Raw genomic sequence first — 25,350 nt, forward strand, 5'->3', positions numbered from 1 at the left:
TAGGCAAATTACCTGACAAATGAAAATGTTCTACCATTTTAGAAGAAGCCAAAAATTGCAATTTTACATTCAAAAGGCAAGCTCATTCATGCCATGACAGGACACATTAGCTTTTCATCTCTATAGACAGGATTTCATATCTGAATTACTACAAGTCAAAAATGAAGTGTTACATAAATCTAATATAACACTCTACATTCACAGACAATACCAACCGTATTTAACACTAAAGATTTATTCCTGGCATCATCACTTCAGAGAAACAAGTAGAAGCTTACCTCAGCAGTTTTCTGAGTCGTTGTAAGTCTAAAACATTCTTTTTCTAAGATATCAAGCTTTTCAAGTTTTGCATGCAGCATCATATGATCTTGTTCTTTTTCCCTTTGAAGCTGAGCCTGGAAAGGACAAAAACAAAATCTGAATTTGGCAAGCAATGCTAATGGCTCAATAATAATGAAATTTCTGACAAATCAAAGCACAATATAAATCTGTCATAAATATGTGTATACATGTACATATGTTAGGTGCTTACAGGCAAAAAACAAGAAAATTAAATACTTTCAAGGAGCAAATACAATGTGAAAAAAAAAAGATGTCCTATATTAGCATCAATGGAATAAACTCTTCTAGCTTCTTTATATAACATTCTACTATGGACAAACATCATCAGCAAAATGTGCATTAAATAGAATTATTCACAAGGTGGTCATATTCATTGACTTATCTTCTCTCTAACTCTGACACACAAAATCAGCTATCAGAGGAATAAAGCATAAAAAGAACATGGAGAAAAGTAAAGTGATGTACAGAAACAACATCATGAGGGCAGGGTTTATTTTCTTACCATATCAAGTATTTGGAATTTTAGGGTCACTGTAGTTCTCGGAGATATGAGTGACCCAGCTCCTAACAGTCCTCCATCCACTTGAAAAAGCATCTCTGGTGTTAAAATTTGTATTTTTGAATAGGTAATACATGCACATGTATACAAATAAAATACAAAAGGATATGCTATAACAAGAAAGTGCTTCTACTTCTCACCTGTCTCACAGCCACTCAGTTCTCTTCTGCAAAAGCAACCACTGTCACTAGCATTTTTTGTATTGTTCCAGAGATAATCTATGCATTTACACACATCTACATAGATCTTCTGTTTTGCAACCCCTTTACAAATGGGTTCTGAATCTTACTTTCTTTTACTTAATGATATATATTGGAGATCTTTCAATATCACAGTCTCATTTTTAAAAAAGTAATATAGGTATATAATATAATGTAATTTATGAAGCATACTATTAAAATGTACATCTATAAATTAACTACTCAACTTAAAAACTGCAACATTAACAGTACTATTTAATTTACTGTTATGCTACTCCCAACTGACGCCTCATCTCTCCCTTCCCAGAGATTACTAGAGTTATGAAATTTGTATTCAATACACACTTGCTTTTCTTTATAATATAATGAACATGTATGGATCCCTAAACAAGGTATTGTTTAGATGTGCTTGTTTTTGAGCTCTATAAAATAGTATCAAACTACATGTCAACGCTGGGCTTGCTTTTTTGATTGAACATTATGTTTCAAAAATTAATCCATGCTATTCCAAGTAGATATACTTCTTTCATTTTCCCTGCTATGTAACAGTCTATTGTGTGAATATTCTATAAAGGACATTTGAATTGATTTCAGTATTTTTCTACTATGAACAACACCATGAGTATGTCTGTACATGTCTCCTACAGCACATTTGTAAGAATCTCAATACATTGGTATTTTGCAAACTTCAGGTCATAACTCAGTGGGTAACAAAATCAATTTAGTAGGTCAAAATCAACATTAAAAAAATAAATAGAAAATACACTGTTTCACAGAATAAAGATAAATATTGTTTCACTAAATGTTTGTTTCACTTATACATTTACAAATACATGTACATATCTATATATTTGCTTTGTAATGGTATTTATTACTGTACTTTTGATCAAAAAAGTTTGAAAGACTTCAGCCTCTGGCTCTGACTGTTACCAAATCAGCCTTCTCTTATTAAACAACTACAAACTGGATAAAGTACATGAAGCAATTGTTTTAGATGCTAGACAACAACAGAGGACTGTGTTCCCTAAGAGAAAGGGAACACAAGATAGGCCTCATGAATGGCCCAGCTTTCTGCCAGGAGATACTTTCTGGACCATCATACAGGGAGGGTGAGTCCAAGTAGAGCACGGTGACTAAGCTGAGCAGAGGAGGCAGAGATCAGAGTTCATGGCTGCTGGCTGCTGAAATTTACAGGCAGGATAAAGGAGAGGAGGAAGTTGTATAGAGAAGGAGCTCTAGAAATCTATGTAGGGGTCCCTTTTAATCCCTTTTAGCTGAATATTAAGCTGCTCATGCACAGGGAAGCCTACACTGTGAAGTCTGGTAGAGGAAAAGCTGCTGTGGAGAGGTGGGTGGAATGGAAATTCCATAAGTCACACAGTGCCAGAAGCAGTTAGTTTCAACTAGCTAGAGTTGTGAGACTTCATTGAACATTGTTGATATTCAGTTAAGGCCCCTTACCCCTACCAAAAAGCCACGCCTTAGAATTAGAGTTACTCTAGTCCTGGAGAAACGGTTTCTCCAGACCTGACCAAACAAAGCTTTAAAACAAGCACTGAAAACATCAAGCTGATCTGCGAGTATATTAACTGTGTGTCAGGACAAAACTCAATAGTTTTTAAAAAGAAGACAACAAATACAGACTCAACAGTATCCAGAATATAATACAAAGTTACTGCAAACACAAAAAGGCAGAAAAATGTCATCTACAACCAGAAAAATACGTCAATACAAATAGACATACATATGATTGAGAAATTGAAACAAGCAGACAAGAACTTTAAAATTACTATTATAAATATGATCAAAGACTTACATGAAAAGATTGAAACAATGAGAAAACAGATGGGGAATTTCAGTAGACAAATGGAAACTACAAAAAAGAAAACTGAAATTCTATTACTGAAAAATATCTAAATGAAAAATTTACTGGATGGGCTTAATGACAGACTGGACACTTCAGAAGAAAATGTCAGTGAACATGAAGACAAGGCAATAGAAATTACAGAAACTTAAGTACAGAGGGGAAAAAAGGCTGAAAAATAATAAACAGAGTTTCAGTGACCTGTGTTATACATATGTTTAACTGGAGTCTCAGGAAGAGAGGAGAAGAAGGGGAATAACATAATTATTTGAAGAAATAATGCTAACAATGTTGCAAACTTGGTGAAAAGTATAAATCACAGATCCAAGAATCTCAACAAACCCGAGCAGAATACATACAAACCCACACTTAGGCACATCATTATCAACTGGTTGAAAACCAGTGATAAAGAATTAATCTTAAAAGAAGCCAGAGAAATGAAGATAAGAATTCTCATTAGAAACTATGAAAGCCAGAAGACAGTTGAAACAACATCTTTAAGGTACTGAAAGAAAAAAGGTGTCAACTAGAATTCTGTATCAAGCAAAAATATCCTTCAATACTGATGATAAAATACTTTTCCAGATGATAAATGCTGAGAGAATTCTTAGCATAGCTGCACTACAAGAAATTATATAGTACTTCATATTGAAGAAAAATGATGAGACGGAATATTAAAACTATGCAAAGAAATAAAAATGAAATAGTAAAAATGTGAATACATAATTTTTCTTGCTTCTTAATATTTTAAAGGATAATTGAACATATAAAGCAAAAATAGTAATGTATTGTGAGGTTTATAACCTATGCAGAAGTAAAATGCGTGAAAACAAGAGCACAATTGGGGATAAATGGAAGCATACTACAGTAAGAATCCTACTATGTGAAGTATTTTAACATTAATCCATGGAAGACTGTGGTAAGTTAAGAATGCCTGTTCTAATCCCTGGAACAACTATTAAAAAGGAGAAGGAGGCGAGACAAAAGGAGGAAGAAGAGGCGTTAAAGAAGAAATTACCAAAGAAATCAGAAAATAATTTGAACTGAATGACAATAAAAATCAATAATACATCAAAATTTATAGGGCATAGGTAAAGCAGTGTTTAGAAGGCAATTTATAGCTTTAATTGCAAAATATAATATTTAAAAGGAAAGAATAAAAGGTTTAAAATCAATAATCTACCCTTTCAGCATAGAAAGGTGGGGCAGGGGGACAACCAGTAAATTAAATCCTTTACCACAGAAGAAAGGAAACAATAAATTTCTCTTAAAATATTAATAAAATTGATAACGTGCTAGGAAATTGATAATAAAAAGAGTGAAAACACAAATTAACAGTATCAACAATGAAACAGGGATATCACCAAAGACACGAAAAGAAACAGAAAAGCTGAACAGTCCTCTGTTACATAAATTAAATTTGTAATTTAAAAATATCCCCAAAATAACTCAAAATGGATCAAAGACTTAAATGAAAGAGCTAAAATTAAAACAATCTTAGAAGAAAACAGGGAAAATCTTCAGGACCTTAGATTTAGAGCAAAAGGTTCTTAGATATGATACCAAAAGCATGACCAACAAGAGAAAAAAATAGATAAATGGAATTTCATCAAAATTAAGAACTTTTGTGTTTCAAAGGCCCTCATTAAGAAAGTGAAAAAAACAGAATGGATATATTTGGTAAGGGACTTAAATCTAGAATACATAAAGAATCCTTATAGCTCAATAATAAAAAGACAAAAAATCCAATTTAACAATGGTCAAAGGTTCTGAACAGACATTTCTCCAAGGAATATAAACAAGTGGCCAGTTAGTACATAAAACGATGCTTGACATCATTAGTCATCAGGGAAATGCAAATCAAAATCACAATGAGATACCACTTCACACTCATTAGGATGGTTAAAATCAAAATGAGAGTAACAAGTGTTGACAAGGATGTGGAGAAACAAGAACCAGTGGGAATAAAAAGCAGTGTAATTGCTTTGGAAAACAGTATGGGAGTTCTTCAAATGATTAAACACACAGTTACCAGATAATTCAGCAACTGTATTACTAGGTATATACCCAAGAGAAATGAAAATATGTCTATATAAAAACTTGTACACAAATGTTTATAGTACCATTATTCACAATAGCCAAAAGGTGGAAACAACTCAACTATCCATCAATGGATGGGTAGATAAACAAAATGTAGTATATTCACACAATGGAATATTTATTCAGTTATAAAAGGGAGAAAAGTTGTGATACATTCTATAATACATTATGCTAATTAAAAGAAGCCTGACACAAAAGACCACATATGTATTTGTATGATTCCATCTCTATGAAAGATCCACAATAAGCAAATCCATGGAGAAAGGGAGTAAATCAGTGGTTGCTTGGGGCTGGAAGTGAGGATAAAGGGATAGGGGAATAAAAGCTAAAAGGTCCAGGTTTTTTTTTTGAGGTGATGAAAATGTTCTAAAATTGACTGCAATGATGGTTGCACATTATCTGTGAATATAGTAAAAGCCATTGAACTGTTCACTTTAAACGGGTCAACTGTATGGTACACTGTTTAAAAAAATGAAGCTATTTAAAAAAATCCCATAAAGAAAAATCTAGTCCCAGGTGGCTTTTATCAAATGTTGAATTCTATCAAACATTTAATGAAAAAATAATAGCAGTCTTACACAAAGTCTTTCAGAAAACAGAAGAAGGAGGAACCTTCCCAACTCATTTTATAGGGCTGGCAAAACCATGACACAAAAACCAGACATTATAAGAAAATTATAAAGTAAGATATCTTATGGACATACTCAAAAATAGTTAGCAAAATATCAGCAAATTGAATCAATATATAAAAGAATAACCCAACAAGATCAACTGGGATTTATACCAGCAATGCAAGGGTGAGTTAATGTTTGAAAAGCAATGAATTTAATTGACTATGTAAACAGAATAAAGGAGAAAAATCATATGACCATCTCAACAGATGCAGATAAATCCATGAATAAAATTAAATACTCTGACAGGGATTGTGGGAAGACGGCGGAGTAGAAAGCTCCAGGAATCAATCTCTCCATCAGAACAATTATTTATCAGGCAGGAACTGTCTGAATCAACTAATATGAAACCCCAGAGTCCAGCAGAATACTGTACAGCAAAAAGGGAAGAGCAGGAGGAAGAGGCTTGTAAATTATGGTAAATTGCTCTCTCTGTAAGACAGTGGTACTCATTCCCCACTCTCACATCAGGCAGCAGTGGGGTCTGGCCCCTGGCACAACTTGCTAGTTCTGGAGAGAGACAAAGACCTAGCTCCCCAAGATCTGGGGGTGGGGTGTCACAGTCTGATCAGTGATCACTGCTTTTGATTAGCTACTTCAGATCACTAGGGACCTGGCTCAGAGGGCAGCCATTGTTCCAACCTGCTCTGGACAAAGGTACTAGAGGAGACTAAAAGACAGTATGCTTCCTCACAGCTGTGGAGGACAGGTGAAGGGCTGCATTTGCTAGGCAGGTGCAGAGTTAGCAACACATAACTTTACAGAGCCGTGGAAGAAGCTCCTGGCACTTGGCTCCTTCCTCATCCACCTCCCCAGGTCAGTTTGGAACTGGCCAATACTCCCCTTGTGGGTTCCTGGCATTGTTCTGGCTGGGAAAGCCTGACTTGGGAAACACTTCTCCAGAGTGCCCACACTCCCAGAATTTGCCCTTCAGGAAAAAGCAGCTTGAGACAATGAAAGCAGTTTAAGAAACAATTAAGGTGGGTGGACTGGGGCAAAGGCCTACCTTCTCTAAGTCCTGCAGTGGGACACAAAAGAGAGGGAGAAGGTCTGTTTCCTGGGAAATAGAGGGGGCATTCAAACTCTTGTAAACAGAGGAAATACTAAGGTCACTAGCAAGCACAAGCCCAGAAGAAGATACAGTCCCAGAAAAGACAGAGAGGACTGTGCACTTAACATTTGCCTTAGACTGACTTTCCTGATTGGAGGGCTAAACTCTGAAGGAAAGCACCAGCCAATGCAGATGCAATTTGGAAAGATGATGAAAAGTGATTTTTGCTTAGGTTTCCTTGGTTTTATTAGCTCTTGATACCCAAGAAAATCTCTGTCATATCACTAGTTGGACACAAACTCAAGAAACAGATATCTCAGGGAATAAGTCCCTGAGTTAACATTTTAAAATATTAAAACTTACAGTGTGCAAAAAAGATTACAAGAAAAAACAAAGAAACAGGAGACAATGGCCCATACAAAGGAAGAGGATAAAAATCCAGAAAATATCAACAAAGAAGACCAGATTGTGAACACAACTAAACAAAGATGTTAAAAAAAAAAAAATAGTCTTCAATATGCCCAAGGAGATAAAGGAAAATACAGAGAAAGAACTAAAAGATGTCAAGAGAACAATCTATATGCTAAAAGAGATCAAGGAAAATGCAAAGAATTAGAGGATATCAGGGAAACAATGAATGAACAATATGAGAATCTCAAAAAAGAGAGAAGTTTTAAAAAAACCAAATAGAACTACTAGAGTTAAAGACCACAATAACAGAAATGAAAAACTCCCAGGAGGGTTTTAACAGTAGGTTGAGGCTGGCACAAGAAAGAATCAGCAAACTTGAAGACAAGACAATTGAAATGAGTCAGGCTGAGGAGTAGAAAGAATAAGAATTATAAAAAGCAAAAATAGCCTAAGAGATCTGTGGGACATCATGGAGTACACCAATATACACATTAGGGGAGTCCCAGAAGGAGAAGAAAGAGAGAATGGGGCAGAAGGACTATTTGAAGAAATAATGACAGAAAACTTCCCCAAACTTAGCAAAAGATAAGAATATGTACATCCAAGAAGCCCAGATAGCAGCAAACAGAATAAACTTCAAGGGAAATCTGCCCTAGTACATACTGACCAAACTGTTAAATGCAACAGAAAAGGAGAAAGTTATGAGAGCTGCAAGAGAAAAGCAATTAGATGAAGTGCCCATTTCTCACGAGAAACCATGGAGACAAGAAGGCAATGACTTGAAATACTTAAAAAGTAATCAGAGGAAATAATTGCCAACCAAGGTTTCTTGGCAAGACTTCCTTTTTTTTTTTTTTTTTTTTTTTTTTTTTTTTTAATCATCATTTTATTGAGATATATTCACATACCACGCAGTCATACAAAACAAATTGTACTTTCGATTGTTTACAGTACCATTACATAGTTGTACATTCATCACCTAAATCAATCCCTGACACCTTCATTAGCACACACACAAAAATAACAAGAATAATAATTAGAGTGAAAAAGAGCAATTGAAGTAAAAAAGAACACTAGGTACCTTTGTCTGTTTGTTTGCTTCCCCTACTTTTCTACACATCGATCCATAAACTAGACAAAGTGGAGTTTGGTCCTTATGGCATTCCCAATCCCACTGTCACCCCTCATAAGCTACATTTTTATACAACTATCTTCGAGATTCATGGGTTCTGGGTTGTAGTTTAATAGTTTCAGGTATCCACCACCAGCTACCCCAATTCTTTAGAACCTAAAAAAGGTTGTCTAAAGTGTGCGTAAGAGTGCCCACCAGAGTGATCTCTCGGCTCGTTTTGGAATCTCTCTGCCACTGAAGCTTATTTCATTTCCTTTCACATCCCCCTTTTGGTCAAGAAGATGTTCTCCATCCCACGATGCCGGGTCTACATTCCTCCCCGGGAGTCATATTCCACGTTGCCAGGGAGATTCACTTCCCTGGGTGTCTGATCCCACGTAGGGGGGAGGGCAGTGATTTCACCTTTCAAGTTGGCTTAGCCAGAGAGAGAGGGCCACATCTGAGCAACAAAGAGGCATTCAGGAGGAGACTCTTAGGCACAAATACAGGGAGGCCTAGCCTCTCCTTTGCAGCAACCGTCTTCCCAAGGGTAAAACTTATGGTAGAGGGCTCAACCCATCAAACCACCAGTCCCCTATGTCTGTGGTCATGTTAGCAACCATGGTGGTGGGGTAGGCGAATACCCCTGCATTCTCCACAGGCTCCTCAAGGGGGCACTACATCTTTTTTTTTTTTTTTTCCTTGTTTGTCTTTTTTCTTTTTCTTTTTTTTTTTTTTTTTAACTTTCCCTTCTTTTTTCAAATCAACTGTATGAAAAAAAAAGTTAAAAAGAAAACAAACATACAATAAAAGAACATTTCAAAGAGACCATAGCAAGGGAGTAAGAAAAAGACAACTAACCTAAGATAACTGCTTAACTTCCAACATGTTCCTACTTTACCCCAAGAAAGTTACATACTATAGCAACATTTCAGTGAACTTGTTCCTACTACATCCATCAGAAATTAACAGACCATAGTCATTTCTGGGCATCCCCAGAACGCTAAATAGCTTATCTGTTCTTCTTGGATTATTGTTCCCCCTTCCTTAATTGCTCTCTACTGCTAGTTCCCCTACATTCTACATTATAAACCATTTGTTTTACATTTTTCAAAGTTCACATTAGTGGTAGCATATAATATTTCTCTTTTTGTGCCTGGCTTATTTCGCTCAGCATTATGTCTTCAAGGTTCATCCATGTTGTCATATGTTTCACCAGATCGTTCCTTCTTACTGCCGCGTAGTATTCCATCGTGTGTATATACCACATTTTATTTATCCACTCATCTGTTGAAGGACATTTGGGTTGTTTCCATCTCTTGGCAATTGTGAATAATGCTGCTATGAACATTGGCGTGGAGATATCTGTTCGTGTCACTGCTTTCCGATCTTCCGGGTATATCCCGAGAAGTGCAATCGCTGGATCGAATGGTAGCTCTATCTCTAGTTTTCTAAGGAACTGCCAGACTGACTTCCAGAGTGGCTGAACCATTATACAGTCCCACCAACAATGAATAAGAGTTCCAATTTCTCCACATCCCCTCCAGCATTTGTAGTTTCCTGTTTGTTTAATGGCAGCCATTCTAACCGGTGTTAGATGGTATCTCATTGTGGTCTTAATTTGCATCTCTCTAATAGCCAGTGAAGCTGAACATTTTTTCATGTGTTTCTTGGCCATTTGTATTTCCTCTTCAGAGAACTGTCTTTTCATATCTTTTGCCCATTTTATAATTGGGCTGTCTGTACTATTGTCATTGAGTTGTAGGATTTCTTTGTATATGCAAGATATCAGTCTTTTGTCAGATACATGGTTTCCAAAAATTTTTTCCCATTGAGTTGGCTGCCTCTTTACCTTTTTGAGAAATTCCTTTGAGGTGCAGAAACTTCTAAGCTTGAGGAGTTCCCATTTATCTATTTTCTCTTTTGTTGCTTGTGCTTTGGGTGTAAAGTCTAGGAAGTGGCCGCCTAATACAAGGTCTTGAAGATGTTTTCCTACATTATCTTCTAGGAGTTTTATGGTACTTTCTTTTATATTGAGATCTTTGGTCCATTTTGAGTTAATTTTTGTGTAGGGGGTAAGGTAGGGGTCCTCTTTCATTCTTTTGGATATGGATATCCAACTCTCCCAGCCCCATTTGTTGAAAAGACCATTATGACTCAGTTCAGTGACTTTGGGGGCCTTATCAAAGATCAGTCGGCCATAGATCTGAGGGTCTATCTCTGAATTCTCAATTCGATTCCATTGATCTATATGTCTATCTTTGTGCCAGTACCATGCTGTTTTGACAACTGTGGCTTTATAATAAGCTTCAAAGTCAGGGAGTGTAAGTCCTCCCACTTCGTTTTTCTTTTTTAGAGTGTCTTTGGCAATTCGAGGCATCTTCCCTTTCCAAATAAATTTGATAACTAGCTTTTCCAAGTCTGCAAAGTAGGTTGTTGGAATTTTGATTGGGATTGCATTGAATCTGTAGATGAGTTTGGGTAGAATTGACATCTTAATGACATTTAGCCTTCCTATCCATGAACATGGAATATTTTTCCATCTTTTAAGGTCCCCTTCTATTTCTTTTAGTAGAGTTATGTAGTTTTCTTTGTATAGGTCTTTTACATCTTTGGTTAAGTTTATTCCTAGGTACTTGATTTTTTTAGTTGCTATTGAAAATGGTATCTTTTTCTTGAGTGTCTCTTCAGTTTGTTCATTTCTAGCATATAGAAACATTACTGACTTATGTGCATTAATCTTGTATCCCGCTACTTTGCTAAATTTGTTTATTAGCTCTAGTAGGTGTATCGTTGATTTCTCAGGGTTTTCTAGATATAAGATCATATCATCTGCAAACAATGACAGTTTTACTTCTTCTTTTCCAATTTGGATGCCTTTTATTTCTTTGTCTTGCCGGATTGCCCTGGCTAGCACTTCCAGCACAATGTTGAATAACAGTGGTGACAGCGGGCATCCTTGTCTTGTTCCTGATCTTAGAGGGAAGGCTTTCAGTCTCTCACCATTGAGTACTATGCTGGCTGTGGGTTTTTCATATATGCTCTTTATCATGTTGAGGAAGTTTCCTTCAATTCCTACCTTTTGAAGTGTTTTTATCAAAAACGGATGTTGGATTTTGTCAAATGCTTTTTCAGCATCTATTGAGATGATCAATTGATTTTTCCCTTTCGAGTTTTTAATGTGTTGTAATACATTGATTGTTTTTCTTATGTTGAACCATCCTTGCATGCCTGGAATGAACCCCACTTGGTCATGGTGTATGATTTTTTTAATGTGTCTTTGGATTCGATTTGCAAGTATTTTGTTGAGGATTTTTGCATCTATATTCATTAGGGAGATTGGCCGGTAGTTTTCCTTTTTTGTAGCATCTTTGCCTGGTTTTGGTATTAGATTGATGTTAGCTTCATAAAATGAGTTAGGTAGTGTTCCATTTTTTTCAATGTTTTGAAAGAGTTTGAGTAAGATTGGTGTCAGTTCTTTCTGGAAAGTTTGGTAGAATTCCCCTGTGAAGCCATCTGGCCCTGGGCATTTATTTGTGGGAAGATTTTTGATGACTGATTGGATCTCTTTGCTTGTGATGGGTTGGTTGAGGTCTTCTATTTCTTCTCTGGTCAGTCTAGGTTGTTCATATGTTTCCAGGAAATTGTCCATTTCTTCTACATTATCCAGTTTGTTGCCATACAGTTGTTCATAATATCCTCTTATAATTTTTTTAATTTCTTCAGGATCTGCAGTTATGTCACCTTTTTCATTCATTATTTTGTTGATATGGGTCTTCTCTCTTTTTGATTTTGTCAGTCTAGCTAGGGGCTTGTCAATCTTGTTGATCTTCTCAAAGAACCAACTTTTGGTGATATTTATCCTCTCTATTGTTTTTTTGTTCTCTATGTCATTTATTTCTGCTTTAATCCTTGTTATTTCTTTTCTTGTACTTGGTTTAGGATTGGTTCGCTGTTCATTTTCTAGCTTCTTCATTTGATCCATTAGTTCTTTGATTTTGGCTCTTTCTTCCTTTTTAATATATGCGTTTAGTGCTATAAATTTCCCCCTTAGCACTGCTTTTGCTGCATCCCATAGGTTTTGGTATGTTGTGTTCTCATTTTCATTCGTCTCTATATATTTAGCAATTTCTCTTGCTATTTCTTCTTTAACCCACTGATTGTTTAGGAGTGTGTTGTTTAACCTCCAGGTATTTGTGAATTTTCTAAGTCTCTGATGGTTATTGACTTCTAATTGTATTCCATTGTGGTCAGAGAATGTGCTTTGAATAATTTCAATCTTTTTAAATTTATTGAGGCTTGTTTTATGTCCCAGCATATGATCTATTCTGGAGAAAGTTCCGTGAGCACTAGAAAAGTATGTGTATCCTGGTGATTTGGGATGTAATGTCCTGTAGATGTCTGTTAAATCTAATTCATTTATCAGATTGTTTAGGTTTTCAATTTCCTTATTGGTCTTCTGTCTGGTTGATCTATCTATAGGAGAGAGTGATGTGTTGAAGTCTCCCACAATTATTGTGGAAACATCAATTGCTTCCTTTAGTTTTGCCAGTGTTTCTCTCATGTATTTTGTGGCACCTTGATTGGGTGCATAGACATTTACGATTGTTATTTCTTCTTGCTGAATTGCCCCTTTTATTAGTATGTAGTGGCCTTCTTTGTCTCTCAAAACATCCCTGCATTTGAAGTCTATTTTATCTGAGATTAATATTGCTACACCTGCTTTCTTTTGGCTGTAGCTTGCATGAAATATTTTTTTCCATCCTTTCACTTTCAGTTTCTTTGTGTCCCTGTGTCTAAGATGAGTCTCTTGTATGCAACATATTGATGGTTCATTTTTTTTGATCCATTCTGCGAATCTATATCTTTTAATTGGGGAGTTTAATCCATTTACATTCAACGTTAAAACCGTGAAGGCATTTCTTGAATCGGCCATCTTATCCTTTGGATTATGTTTGCCATATTTTTCCCTCTCTCTATTAATATCCTTTATTGTACCCATACCGAATCTCTTTAGTACTGAACCTTTCTCCAAGTCTCTCTGTCCTGTCTTTGTTTCTCTGTCTGTAGGGCTCCCTTTAGTATCTCCAGTAGGGCAGGTCTCTTGTTAGCAAATTCTCTCAGCATTTCTTTGTCTGTCAAAATTTAAGCTCTCCCTCAAATTTGAAGGAGAGCTTTGCTGGATAAAGTATTCTTGGCTGGAAATTCCTCTCACTCAGAATTTTAAATATATCGTGCCACTGCCTTCTCGCCTCCATGGTGGCTGCTGAGTAGTCACTACTTAGTCTTATGCTGTTTCCTTTGTATGTGGTGAATTGCTTTTCTCTTGCTGCTTTCAGAACTTGCTCCTTCTCTTCTATGTTTGACAGTGTGATCAGTATATGTCTCGGAGTGGGTTTTTTTGGATTTATTCTATTTGGAGTTCGCTGAGCATTTATGATTTGTGTATTTATGTTGTTTAGAAGATTTGGGAAGTTTTCCCCAACAATTTCTTTGAATACTCTTCCTAGACCTTTACCCTTTTCTTCCCCTTCTGGGACACCAATGAGTCTTATATTCGGACGTTTCATATTATCTATCATATCCCTGAGGTCCATTTCGAGTTTTTCAATTTTTTTCCCCATTCTTTCTTTTATGCTTTCATTTTCCATTCTGTCATCTTCCAGGTCACTGATTCGTTGTTCAACTTCCTCTAGTCTTGTACTATGAGTGTCCAGAATCTTTTTAATTTGGTCAACAGTTTCTTTAATTTCCATAAGATCATCCATTTTTTTATTTAGTCTTGCAATGTCTTCTTTATGCTCTTCTAGGGTCTTCTTGATTTCCTTCATATCCCGTACTAGGGTCTCATTGTTCATCTTTAGTTCTTTGAGTAGCTGCTCTAGGTGTGTCTCTTCTGGTCTTTTGATTTGGGTGCTTGGGCTTGGGTTATCCATATCGTCTGGTTTTTTCATATGCTTTATAATTTTCTGTTGTTTTTGGCCTCGTGGCATTTGCTGACCTTGATAGGGTTCTTTTTGGGTTTGTAGACCAGTTGAAGTCCTTATCTCTAATTTATCAGATCTACAGCTTCGTGGAGTACACTTTCTCTAACTAACCAGCAGGTGGCGTCCACGAGCCACCCGCTCTCCACAAGCCAGATCTCCCCTGCCCAGCCTTTTTGGTGAGTGGGGGAGTGAGTCTTGTGGGGCCCAATTGGTGTCCCAAGCTTGCGTGTGTAGTTGGTGTTGCCTGCCCTGTATGTGGGGCGTGTTTCTGGGCAGTCGGGGAGGGGGGGTGGCCCTAACAATCAAATCTCCCTGATGATCCTAGAGTTTTAAAGCTACTGCAATAGTCTAATCCTTCAGTTCAGTCCTGCCACAGTTTGTCTCTGCCACTGACCCACAAGTCTTTGGTATTGGCGTATGGCTCCTGAGACTTGCAAGTGGGCCCCTCTTCCAGGCTGTGCACCCCGGGTCCTCTGTTGAGGGATGACTGTGCTATGTCACAGGTGAGTGCCGTCCCCCCAGGGCAGTTCTGGGCTGCTGGGCTGTGTTGGGAGGCTCCCGGTCTGCTCAAATGATGGCTGAATGGGGCTCTGTTAATTCACACTGCTCCCCCTTCCCAGCTCTGGGACATTCAGCTGAGGTTGCAGGGAAGGCTAATGTCCACGCCCAGTTTTGTGGTGTGTGCCTGTTATTTGAAGCACTTCCGTCACACTGGGTTGTCTGGGGCAGCTCTGGGCTATGGGGCTGGCGATGGGCAGGAGTGTTTCCTGTCCACCAGGATGGTGGCTGTGAGCGGACACCCCCCTTTTCTTGGGAAGTTGTGTTGTTTAGTGAATTTTCTCAGCCACTGGATTATTGCCTTTTGTCTCAGAGCTCTCTTAGTTCTGCTCTTGACTTGAGGTGCCCAAATTTCAATTCTTTGAAGCTTTCTGTATTGAGCTTCTTAGAGTAATTGTTTTAGAAAAAGCAAAAAGGATTTAAAAAAAAAAAAAAAAAAAAAAAAAAACGGCCCTCCTCAGAGATCTAATGGGTTATTGAAATGCTAATAGACAAAGCAACCAGGGCCATTAAGGAAAAGTGCTCAGGGCAGAGAGATCAGCCTTGCTTCTGGATTTGCATATGCGCCTCAAGGCCTGATCTCAGCCCTTCCCCTTTCTGTGTTCACCAGAACTCCAAAAATCCTCTGCTTTTATTTTGGAGTTTTTCGTGTTGTTTTTTTTCTATGTCTGTCTCCTCTCTGCTGGGCTGGCTGCTCTCAGAGTCTCTGGTGTCTGGCCTCAGTCTATCTATGGTTGGAGTTTGAATCAGTAGAATGAGTTTCCGATAAGAGCAGTCACTGCGATTCTCCCTTCTCCTTCCTGGAGCTGACAGCCCCTCCTCCCCCGGGACTGAGCCTGGCAGGGAGGGGCGCGGGTCCCCTGGCCGCAAAAACTTACAGATTTCGCTGATCTCAGCAGTTCCACGTTTTCATGAGTGTTGTATGAAGTATGCCCAAAGACAGATTGCTCTGTGGTGTCCAGTCCACGCAGTTCCTGGCTTTTTACCTACTTTCCTGGAGGAGTAACTAAAACATACAGCTCACCAGTCTGCCATCTTGCCCCGCCTCTGGCAAGACTTCCTTTTAAAAAATGAGGGAGCGATTAAGACATTCCATATAAATAAAAGCTGATTTGAGTTCATTACTACTAGACCTGCCCTATGAGCAATGTAAAAAGGAGTACTTCAAACTGAAAGGAAAGGACACTAGACAGTGGTTCAAAGTAGCATAAAGAAATAAAGAACTCCGGCAAAACTAATCATTTGGGTAATTATAAATCTCAGTACTATTGTATTGTATTTTTTTGGCATGTGACTCCATTTTGTACTTTTTACTGGTGCTAAAATGCACATGCATAAAAAGTAATGATAAATCTATGGTTTTGGACATACAGTGTACAAAGATATCATCTATAACAAGTATTAAAAAGGTGGGGGGATGGAAGAATATATGAACAGTGTATGCTTATGCTATTGAATATTGCAGTTAAGTTTGTATCAAATCAAATATGATTGCTACATATCCAGGATGTTAAACTTTAACTCCATAATAACCACAAGGAAAATATATAAAAATATATCCAGAAAGAAACGAGAAGGGATTCAATATTCCAAAAATTAAATATGTAAACAAAGGCATTAATGGAAGAATTAAGAGACAAATAAGGTATAAGACGTACAAAGACTAAATAGCAAAATGGCAGAAGGAAATACTGTATTATCAGTAGTGACTTTAAATATAAATGGATTTATGTGTCCATTCAAAAGGCAGAGTTAGGCAGAGATTGACAGGGTGGATAAAATAGTATGAACCAACTATATGCTATTTACAACAGACTCATCTTAAACTTAAAGACAAAAGTAGATTGAAAGTGGAAGGACGGACAAAAACATACCATGCCAAACAGTAACCAAAAGAGAGCTGGAGTAGCTATACTAATATCAGATAAAATAGTCTTTTAGTCAAAAACTGCTAAGAGGGACAAAGATGGTCATTATGTACTGATAAAGGGGTCAGTTTAGTAAGAAGACATGATGGTGATAAATATCTATGAACCTAATGGCAGAGCCCCAAAATATATGAAGCAAATACTGATATGACAGCTCCTGCAGCTCTTGCCGTTGCCGGCTCACCATGACACCCATCATGGCCAGATGTGGCTTCACACTCTCCTCTACATACCAGGCCATGGCCAGCTTAGGGCACCTGTGCTTGCAGTCAGAATCTCTGAATGGACATAGCACCACAGCAGTGCTACAGCTGTCTTTCAGTTAGCCTGGCAGGTCCTCCCGAGCCATGGTGCCCATGCCACACTGGTTGGGGCAAGGCACAGGCAGCCTTGGGCACTGGTACTGGTGGCTCCGGATGGTGTCAAAGACGAACTCCTTGGTGCAGTAGGTGAAAGGCTGGGTGCGTTTGGGGCACTCAGAGGCGGCATGCTGGGCCAGCAGCCACTGCATCATGTGGGCACCACAGTTGTTCTCACAGTACACGCTCTCTCGGGGGCACATGCCCTGGTGGCTCTCATAGGACTCCCCGTTGAAGTCACAGCCACAAAACTCGCATTTGAGGTGATGCTTGGGGCAGTCGTGCTGCAAGTGTGCAGGCAGATCATGGTGGCTCAGCTTGGCGGGGCAGTGATTGGGGCAGGGGACTACATTGAAGCTGCAGGTATTCAGGTGGCCCTGTAGGTGACGAAGCAGCCCACTCCAGCGGCAGCCCTCCTCGCTGTGGATGCAGCAGATAGGCAGGCCCAATACCTGTACCTCCAGCTCTGGGTCTAGGTAGATCTTGGCACAGTCCAGAGGAGGTTGGTCCTCAGGGCATCTGAAGACTCCTTCACTGAGGAATGCCCGCAGACAGGTGTTGCAGAAGTGGTGGCCACAGGTAGAAACCTGCATGGGCTCGTGCATGGGCTTCCCACACAGCAGGCACAGCAGCCTCCGCATGGGCTTCTCCAGGAACATGTAGTTGAAGCCGGGCATGGCGGGTGGGCGGGCGGCAAGCATGGGCAAGTGGGGCCCAGCACACGGTGCCCTATGGCCCGCGCCTTGCTCTGGCCGCGCTCCCGGCTCCAAGCGGTGCTGACTCAGCAATCGTTTCTTAGACTTATACCCAAAGCACAAGCAACAAAAGAAAAAATAGATAAATGGGATCTCATCAACATGAAAACCTTTGAGCCTCAAAGGACTTTATTATGAAGTAAAATAGCCTACAGAATGGGAGAAAATATTTGGAAACCACATATCTGATAAGGATTTAATATCCAGAATATATAAAGAAATTCTACAACTCAACAACAAAAGTCAAACAACCCAATTAAAAAATGGGCAAAGGAGGACTTGATTAAACATTCCTCCAAAGAAGATATACCTATGTCCAAAAAGCACATGAAAAGATGTTCAATATCATTAGCCATTAGGGAAATGCAAATCAAAACCACAATGAGTTACCCACCCACAATGAGATTTCACACCCACTAGAATGGCTATTAAAAAAAAAAAAAGAAAATGACAAGTGTTGAAAAGGAAGTGGAGAAATTAGAACACTCGTTCATTGCTTGGGGGAATGTAAAATGGCACAGCCACTATGGAAGACTACTGTGTCTGCTGTTCACAGTATTGTTCACTGCTGTTCACAGTGTCTTAACTCTTTCTGCCTAGTTAGCTTTGATCAAAAGTTGCTCAATGAGTTAAAGAAAGTTTGTGTAAATAATTTGAGGTCCCTGTGAGCATTTGCAATCCAAGATCACTTTAATCCAGTTTCAAGGATTAAGGTTTCCTGAGTGTGCCAGTTTGATGTATTATGTCCCCCAAAACGCCATTAACTTTCATGCAATCTTGTGGGGCAGACATATTAGTGGGGACTAAATTGGAACGTTTGGATTAGGTTGTTTCCATGGAAATGTGTCCCACTCAACTGTGGGTGATAACTCTGATTGGATAATTTCCATGGAGGTGTTGCCCCACCCATTCAAGGCAGGTCTGAATTAAATTACTGGAGCACTATATAAGCTCAGACAGAAGGAGCAAGCGTGCCACAGCCAAGAGTGACACTTTGAAGAATGCACAGAAGCTGAGAGAGCAGCTGCAGACGACAGACAGTTTGAAGACGGCCATTGAAAGCAGACTCTTGCTCTGGAGAAGCTAAGAGTGGATAAACACCCCAAGAGGAACTAAGAGTGACATTTTTGAGGAACTGCAGCCTAGAGAGGAACGTCCTGGGAGAAAGCCATCGTGAAACCAGAACTTGGAGCAGACATCAGCCATGTGCCTTCCCAGCTAACAGAGGTTTTCTGGACACCATTGGCCATCCTCCAGTGAAGGTACCCGACTGCTGATGTGTTATCTTGGACACTTTATGGCCTTTAAGACTGTAACCATATAACCAAATAAACCCCCTTTATAAAAGCCAATCCATTTCTGGTGTTTTGCATTCCAGGAGCCTTAGCAAACTAGAACACTGAGCCACCCTGATAATTTCGAGATGGGTTGTAATCTAGGTTGTCTTCCTTTTTGTTCACCCTTACAAAGCACTCAGAGCACAGAAGATTCACCAGGGTTCCTACTTTTAGTAGGTCTTAGACTCTTTCATTTCCCCAGCCCTATAAGGGTGGTTGTTAAATGCACTATTAGCTTCTTCTGGAATCAGAAATGTCCCCAGACAGAAGATCCCTGAGATACCAGCTCTACGTCTCTAGGTTTAAGCTTGCACCTAGATTTTGATTTGGTGATTTTTCATCACCTTGTTAATTCTCCAATGCCTTTGTGTGGGTTTTTTTTTTTTTTTTTTTTTTTTAATGTTTATTTTTGTTTTCAATATTCTGTCCAGTTTTTCTTGTTTTCTTCTACAGATGGGTTGGTCCAAATGACCTAGTTGCCATCACTGTATGCAGAAAAACCCCATATGTAGCTTTGTATCATATTTAAAGTTATAAAATAGAAATTTTCCCATGCCACTAAATAATCTTCAAAAAACATATTAAATTATATGCTCTTTCCTTACAGAAAACATATTCACCTGTTGTTCTAGGACCATATTCTTCTCTCGCTCTGCATTAAGAACCATTCTCTTTGTATATTCTAGTTGCTTTTCTAGAAGAATACAGCGAGACTGGGCTGAGTTTAGCTGTATACTTATATCTATGAAAAAGACAAAACAATAATGATTCAATTAGTTGATTATCACATAGATCAAAGATTTGGGAATCATGATAAATGCATTATGTGAATTTAATCAAGAGCTAAAAGTCTTAAGTACTGACTCTCCCAGAGTTATAAACACACATTTTATGAATATCCCATTCATTATAGATAACCAGGTTAACATTATCTCTCAGTAAAAGACCCAGAGGGCATACTTCTGAAAGGGGAAGATGTCACTGGTTGTGTGGGATGATAAAAATCTTGTTCGTTTCTGGAAAATGACACCATCTGGAAAAACAGAGGGCCTAAAGTCTCTTCCCCACAAATACATTTCTTTTCTTTCAGGAAACTCAGGTATATCCATTTTATCACTCCCATTTTCCTCTGCTCTTCATGAGGCAAGTAACTTCTTTTTAATCCTTTAACATTTTATTTTCCTCAGCTGCTGCTTCTACTTTTTATCTACTTACGTCAGAAAATTTTTTCTTCCTATTTCTTCATTCTATTTGTAAGCCAAACCACAAATAATATACTTATTTATGAGTGACTGTGTTGTCACAAGGAAACAGAAAGCCATAAGTTTTGAAGTGAAATTATAGACAATAAAGAAATTATGTTCTAAATCTCTAAAACTCTTCTGTACAAATGTCTTTTTCATAGAATTACCATAGAAACTTCACCTACCTGCCCTTTTTATCTAATTAACCTCACGTTTTCTTCTTAAATAAATTTTTTATTCATTTTAATTTTTTTATATTGTTATTAGTATTTCTTTATATTTAAAAAATTAAAAAATGATTTTTATTGAAAATATAAAGCATTTCGGTTACATTATGTGTTAAGTTGAATTTTGTTAGCTAATTTGAAAATATTCCAATTTCTAAACCCAACTTGTCTAACAACTTAATTTTCTTTTAACTGCAAGAATTGATGAAATGGGGTAACAGTAACATATAACAGAGGTAACTCCAAAGTTACATCTATTGCCCTTAAATATCAAAATGTATGAGAGCAAGACTTCAAAGTTTGCATATATACAACAACAAAGATATTTGAGTAAATCTGTTTGGACTGGGATTCTTATTTTCAAATTGTAAACTTTGGTAACTCTTCCATTTCTGAGAACAAATGCATATTCTTACCTTTTTTCTGCTTTATCAGTTCTTGGTGTGCCAGATTTCTCTCATTTGTTTCATTCTCCAAGGCCTTCTTATACTGTGCAGCTTCTCTGGAAAGAATGTTCAGGTTATCTTCAGCTTGTGTTCTCTCTAACTCTAAACGATGAATCTTGTCCTGAAGAGTTTTTAGAGCTAAAAAAAGAGCTGTTGAAAAATATTTGCTTTCAAGTCAGTTTTTGAACACTTACATAATCAAAGTAACATAAAAATTAGCAGTATATTATTATTAGTGAGTTAAAAAATGTAAAAATAATGTATATTCCTCTTAAAAATGAAAAAAAAATGACTAAAACTCTAAAGAGGAACAAATTTTCTCTAACACATTTTGTAAAAAGAATATATGTTGTATTGATTGAATTTCTAGAGTCGAGAAAGCTAATAACCACAATATTAATTTATTAAAATAAATATTTACAAATTAAAGGACTTAAGATAGAGTCTAGGGTACATAAAAATCTGGATATGGATAAAGAAAGTTAAACACATATCCACTAATTAACATGGAAATTTAGGTTTAAAGTAAAAGCTTTTTCTTGTTCTTGATGTTTTCAAACCACAAACATTCATTATTTTGATGTCCAAGATACAATGTTAACAGTAAGGGATACTATGAGATAGAATAGTTTTTTTCCATTAGATAAAAAATACAATTTAATTGTTTACCTGATGTCAGGTTTAAAAGACTGTAAGTAGTACATATGTAATACTGTGATTTTTATTCAGCTATATTAATATCTTTGTTCAGGTAAGTTCACAGTTATAACATTTTCAAATACTATTTTATACTTTGTATTGAGTTGTAACTTCATTGTTAAACTATCAAACCAGAGATGAATGGGATATAAATAAATGTTACAGGTTAACTTTCATATAATTTATAGCTAGTTAGAAAGACATTTGCTAGAGACTATCATTTAGATTTTACAAATGAGATAAAGAAATTAAATTTATTGCTCTATATATGATACACGTAGCCGATTCACTGATTTGTTAAATATTTTTTCTTGTGGTTGCTTTACTCTACAAAGTAAGTCTACTAATGGCAACCATTATTATAAAACATTAAAAAATAAGATGATAATCAGCATCTTAGGAAGTAATCTGTTCATCCTAATGTATACCTGGAGTCACAAGTATTTTACTACGTCAGTTTTCAGACCCTCCTAAGTTTATATTTAAAAATTTTAAAAACTTGTATTTTGTAGTTATTCCAATGTACTGCCTTCCTAAGGCATTTTCAAGAGTTATTTTGGTTTTACGCAATTTCTGAATCTAACCCTTGAATAAGATACAACTTCACTTAATGCACTAGCATTCTAATCACCTAGTTTACAAGGGTTGCAAACATAAACTTTTATTCTTCAGAGTGTTTTCTTATTATCTAATGATTTTATGATAAAGTTGTGCATGTATCCAGTTAATTATATTAATCTTTATCTTATAGGTGAAGAAGTTAAAATAAAAAATGTTAGAGTGATTTGTTCATAGAAACTTTTAGCAATAGAATCAAAATTAGACGTTTCATTAAGTTTAGTTAAATATACAATCATATTGATTATTTTCTACATAAAAATGAAAAGTTTTATATAACAGACCTTGTACTATTCCTTTAATTTTATATAAGATTTTATGCTAGCATTACCTTGGCTATTTGGACTATGAGGCATTTTAGGGGAGGTTACTTCTAGGTTCACAGGATGGCAATTCTGCGATGATTCATACTGGGTGACTGATGGAACAAACATTCTTTCTGGAGGTTTAAGATAGCTTCCTACTACACTATTCATTAATTCAAAATCCATTATCTGTAGAGAATAAAGGGATGATATAAGATGGCAATATTTTTCCTATTTGAATGACAAAAACATCATAAAAAATTCAGATAAGATTGTAACAAAAATACATAATGATAAAAATTGTAACAAATACATAATGATATATTTTGGAGTAGTATCTTTATAAACTTAATTATCACAAATTCAACTATGATAAGCTCAAGGAAAAAAGAGAAAGAAAAAATGCTATTTACTGTATAAATAGTATGGGCAATTTGCCTGGTTTTCAGTGAGCACACGCCCTGGAGTAAGCATGACGGGGCAATGTGAATTTGCTGGATTCTCTGTTGATCGTAAGTCCCACGTACCTCTCATAGTCTGAGCACCTCCCCACAAAGAGTGTGAGTCTAGAGTTTAAAGACAAGCGCATATTCTAAAAGACAATACAGCTTTAAAACATAAGCAAACCATATAATCTGATTCTCTAAATACTGATTGTTAGACTCTAACATACTGCTTCCTAAGGGATTTTCAAAGGTAAATTTGGCTATATGAAATTTCTGAATCTAACCCTTAACTAAGATACAATTCCACTTAATGCTCAAGCATTCTAATCATCTAGTTTAAAAGAATTTCAAATCTGAAGAATCTAAATTAGCTTTATTTGCTGTTCCTTTTCTTTTTTATCAGTAGAGCCCTCCTAACCATCCTAGCAGGTAATTTCTTCTCTAACTTTTCCAAATCATTTTATTTTCCTTTATGTAATTTAAATCTTATAGAAATATATTCTGGTGACTATATTCTAGTCAATGTTAATTAAAATAATTCATAACCACATTGGAAGAAACAAGTTAACAACTGTTCACACACACAAAAGAATAGCTCACTGTCAGGGGTTCTGTCTTTCTACTTGAGAATTTCATAGAAGGCACAATTTTAAGAAAGAAAGTTTATTTTAAAATGTTAATCCAAGTATTTCATTACATAATTAGCCTATTTTGTTTTTTAAGAATTGCAAATTTTCAGCGATTTCACTACCTTTCTAATTCACAAGACTGTATTTCCTGAAAGGCTAGAGGATATACTTCACTTCCCAGGACTTTCTACTTTAGCCACTGCCATGACTGGCTGTTTTTCAAGACATTCTGAATGGTCTGAACCATATCTGGAGACCTCACAGGTTATATAGCCTAAGAAGCTTTGCTAAAACATTTGAAGCCCTTTGCTTTTGTCATTAACAACAGCTATCACTTACTGACCATGTCTTTATTCCTCTGGGCTGTTGCTGCTCAAACACTGTCTGCTCTTCATGGAAGACTATGTCTATTGTTGTTCCCTCAAAAAACAAGATAGCAAAGTTAGTCACAGCTGGCTCACAACGAAATATAAGAAGAGTCTCAAAAATACATAAGAGAGGTAGAGGGGTGAAGCTATCCCAAGAACTGGAGTTAAGATATGAATCCATTTTCAGCTCCTGGTGAATTTCTACAATAATAGAACAGGATTTTGGCATCAGTAGATACTGACTGACATCCGTGGGAGGGCTCTGCTTCCTCTGTCCCAAATATATCATTTTATAAACACCTCAAGAATTTGTGAGGAGCATATTACAGATATCTCCAAGTAGGGGTAAATGGCTATAAAATGCAGGCCTCATGTGAAACATAGGGCAATAGCTTGGTAAAACCAAGGGAAACTCAGGTTATGCCTAGAACTATTCCTGACAACTTGCAAACAACCAGGGAAATATTCTTTTATCAAGAGCCTTAAAAGTTCATATTCTTTAGCCATTATTATAGATATCTATCTTTTTAAAAGAATCAAAGAAACACACAAACATTAATATAAAGATCATCACTTCAGCATTAGTTACAACATCAAAAATTTTGTCTATCACACTACTCTTTCTCTCAAAACTCATATTGAATCCAGATGAAATATGCTAGTTCTAGCTTCAAAATATATCCAGTATCTCACCACTTGGCCTAAGCTACTATCTCTATCCGGAATTATTACAAAATCTTCCCCTCTAGTTCCCTTGCAATCCATTCTTCAATTAGCAACCAGAATGAGTCTTTTGGCATAATGTCACATCATATTATTCATCTGCTCAAAACCCTCCAACGGCAGCTTCCAGTCTCACTCACAGAAAAAGTCAAAATCTCTACCGTGTTTACAAAGCCATAGGTTATCTGGGTTCCCCATGTCCCACTTCTCTGACCTGCCTTCAGTCTCCCTCTGGCTCAATCCTCTCCAGCCCCACATTGTCCTGCTTTCTGTTCCTGCAATATATCAAGCATGTTCCTGCCTCAGGACTTTTTGTACTTTTGGTTCCCATTGCCTGGAACACTTTTCCCTCAGATATTGCATGCCTCATTTCTTCACTTCAGATCTCTGCTAAAATGTTAACGGCTGAGAG

The 25,350-nt window shown here is 37.1% G+C and overlaps 1 protein-coding gene and 1 pseudogene across 12 annotated transcripts in view; both read right to left on the reverse strand.

The window, feature by feature from the left end:
• CEP57L1 (centrosomal protein 57 like 1) overlaps positions 1-25,350 on the reverse strand; it is a 78,060-nt gene that overhangs the window by 14,440 nt on the left and 38,270 nt on the right. For 9 of the 12 annotated variants that reach the window (XM_037842291.1, XM_037842299.1, XM_037842298.1 and 6 more), the window contains exons 2-6: positions 24,191-24,267; positions 22,799-22,961; positions 21,121-21,300; positions 19,854-19,975; positions 279-395 (exon numbers count right to left, since the gene is read on the reverse strand). In XM_037842291.1, coding sequence (XP_037698219.1) covers positions 279-395; positions 19,854-19,975; positions 21,121-21,300; positions 22,799-22,961; positions 24,191-24,193 — 585 coding nt within the window. In that variant the 5' untranslated portion in view covers positions 24,194-24,267. Of the gene's footprint in view, positions 1-278; positions 396-19,853; positions 19,976-21,120; positions 21,301-22,798; positions 22,962-23,185; positions 23,339-24,190; positions 24,268-25,350 lie in introns of all 12 variants that reach the window. The other 3 variants (XM_037842294.1, XM_037842295.1, XM_037842293.1) reach the window with 2 other exon arrangements.
• On the reverse strand, positions 16,537-17,818 carry LOC119539132 (annotated as a pseudogene).

Source organism: Choloepus didactylus, chromosome 7, assembly GCF_015220235.1.
Source record: "Choloepus didactylus isolate mChoDid1 chromosome 7, mChoDid1.pri, whole genome shotgun sequence".
Classification (NCBI taxonomy): domain Eukaryota; kingdom Metazoa; phylum Chordata; class Mammalia; order Pilosa; family Megalonychidae; genus Choloepus; species Choloepus didactylus.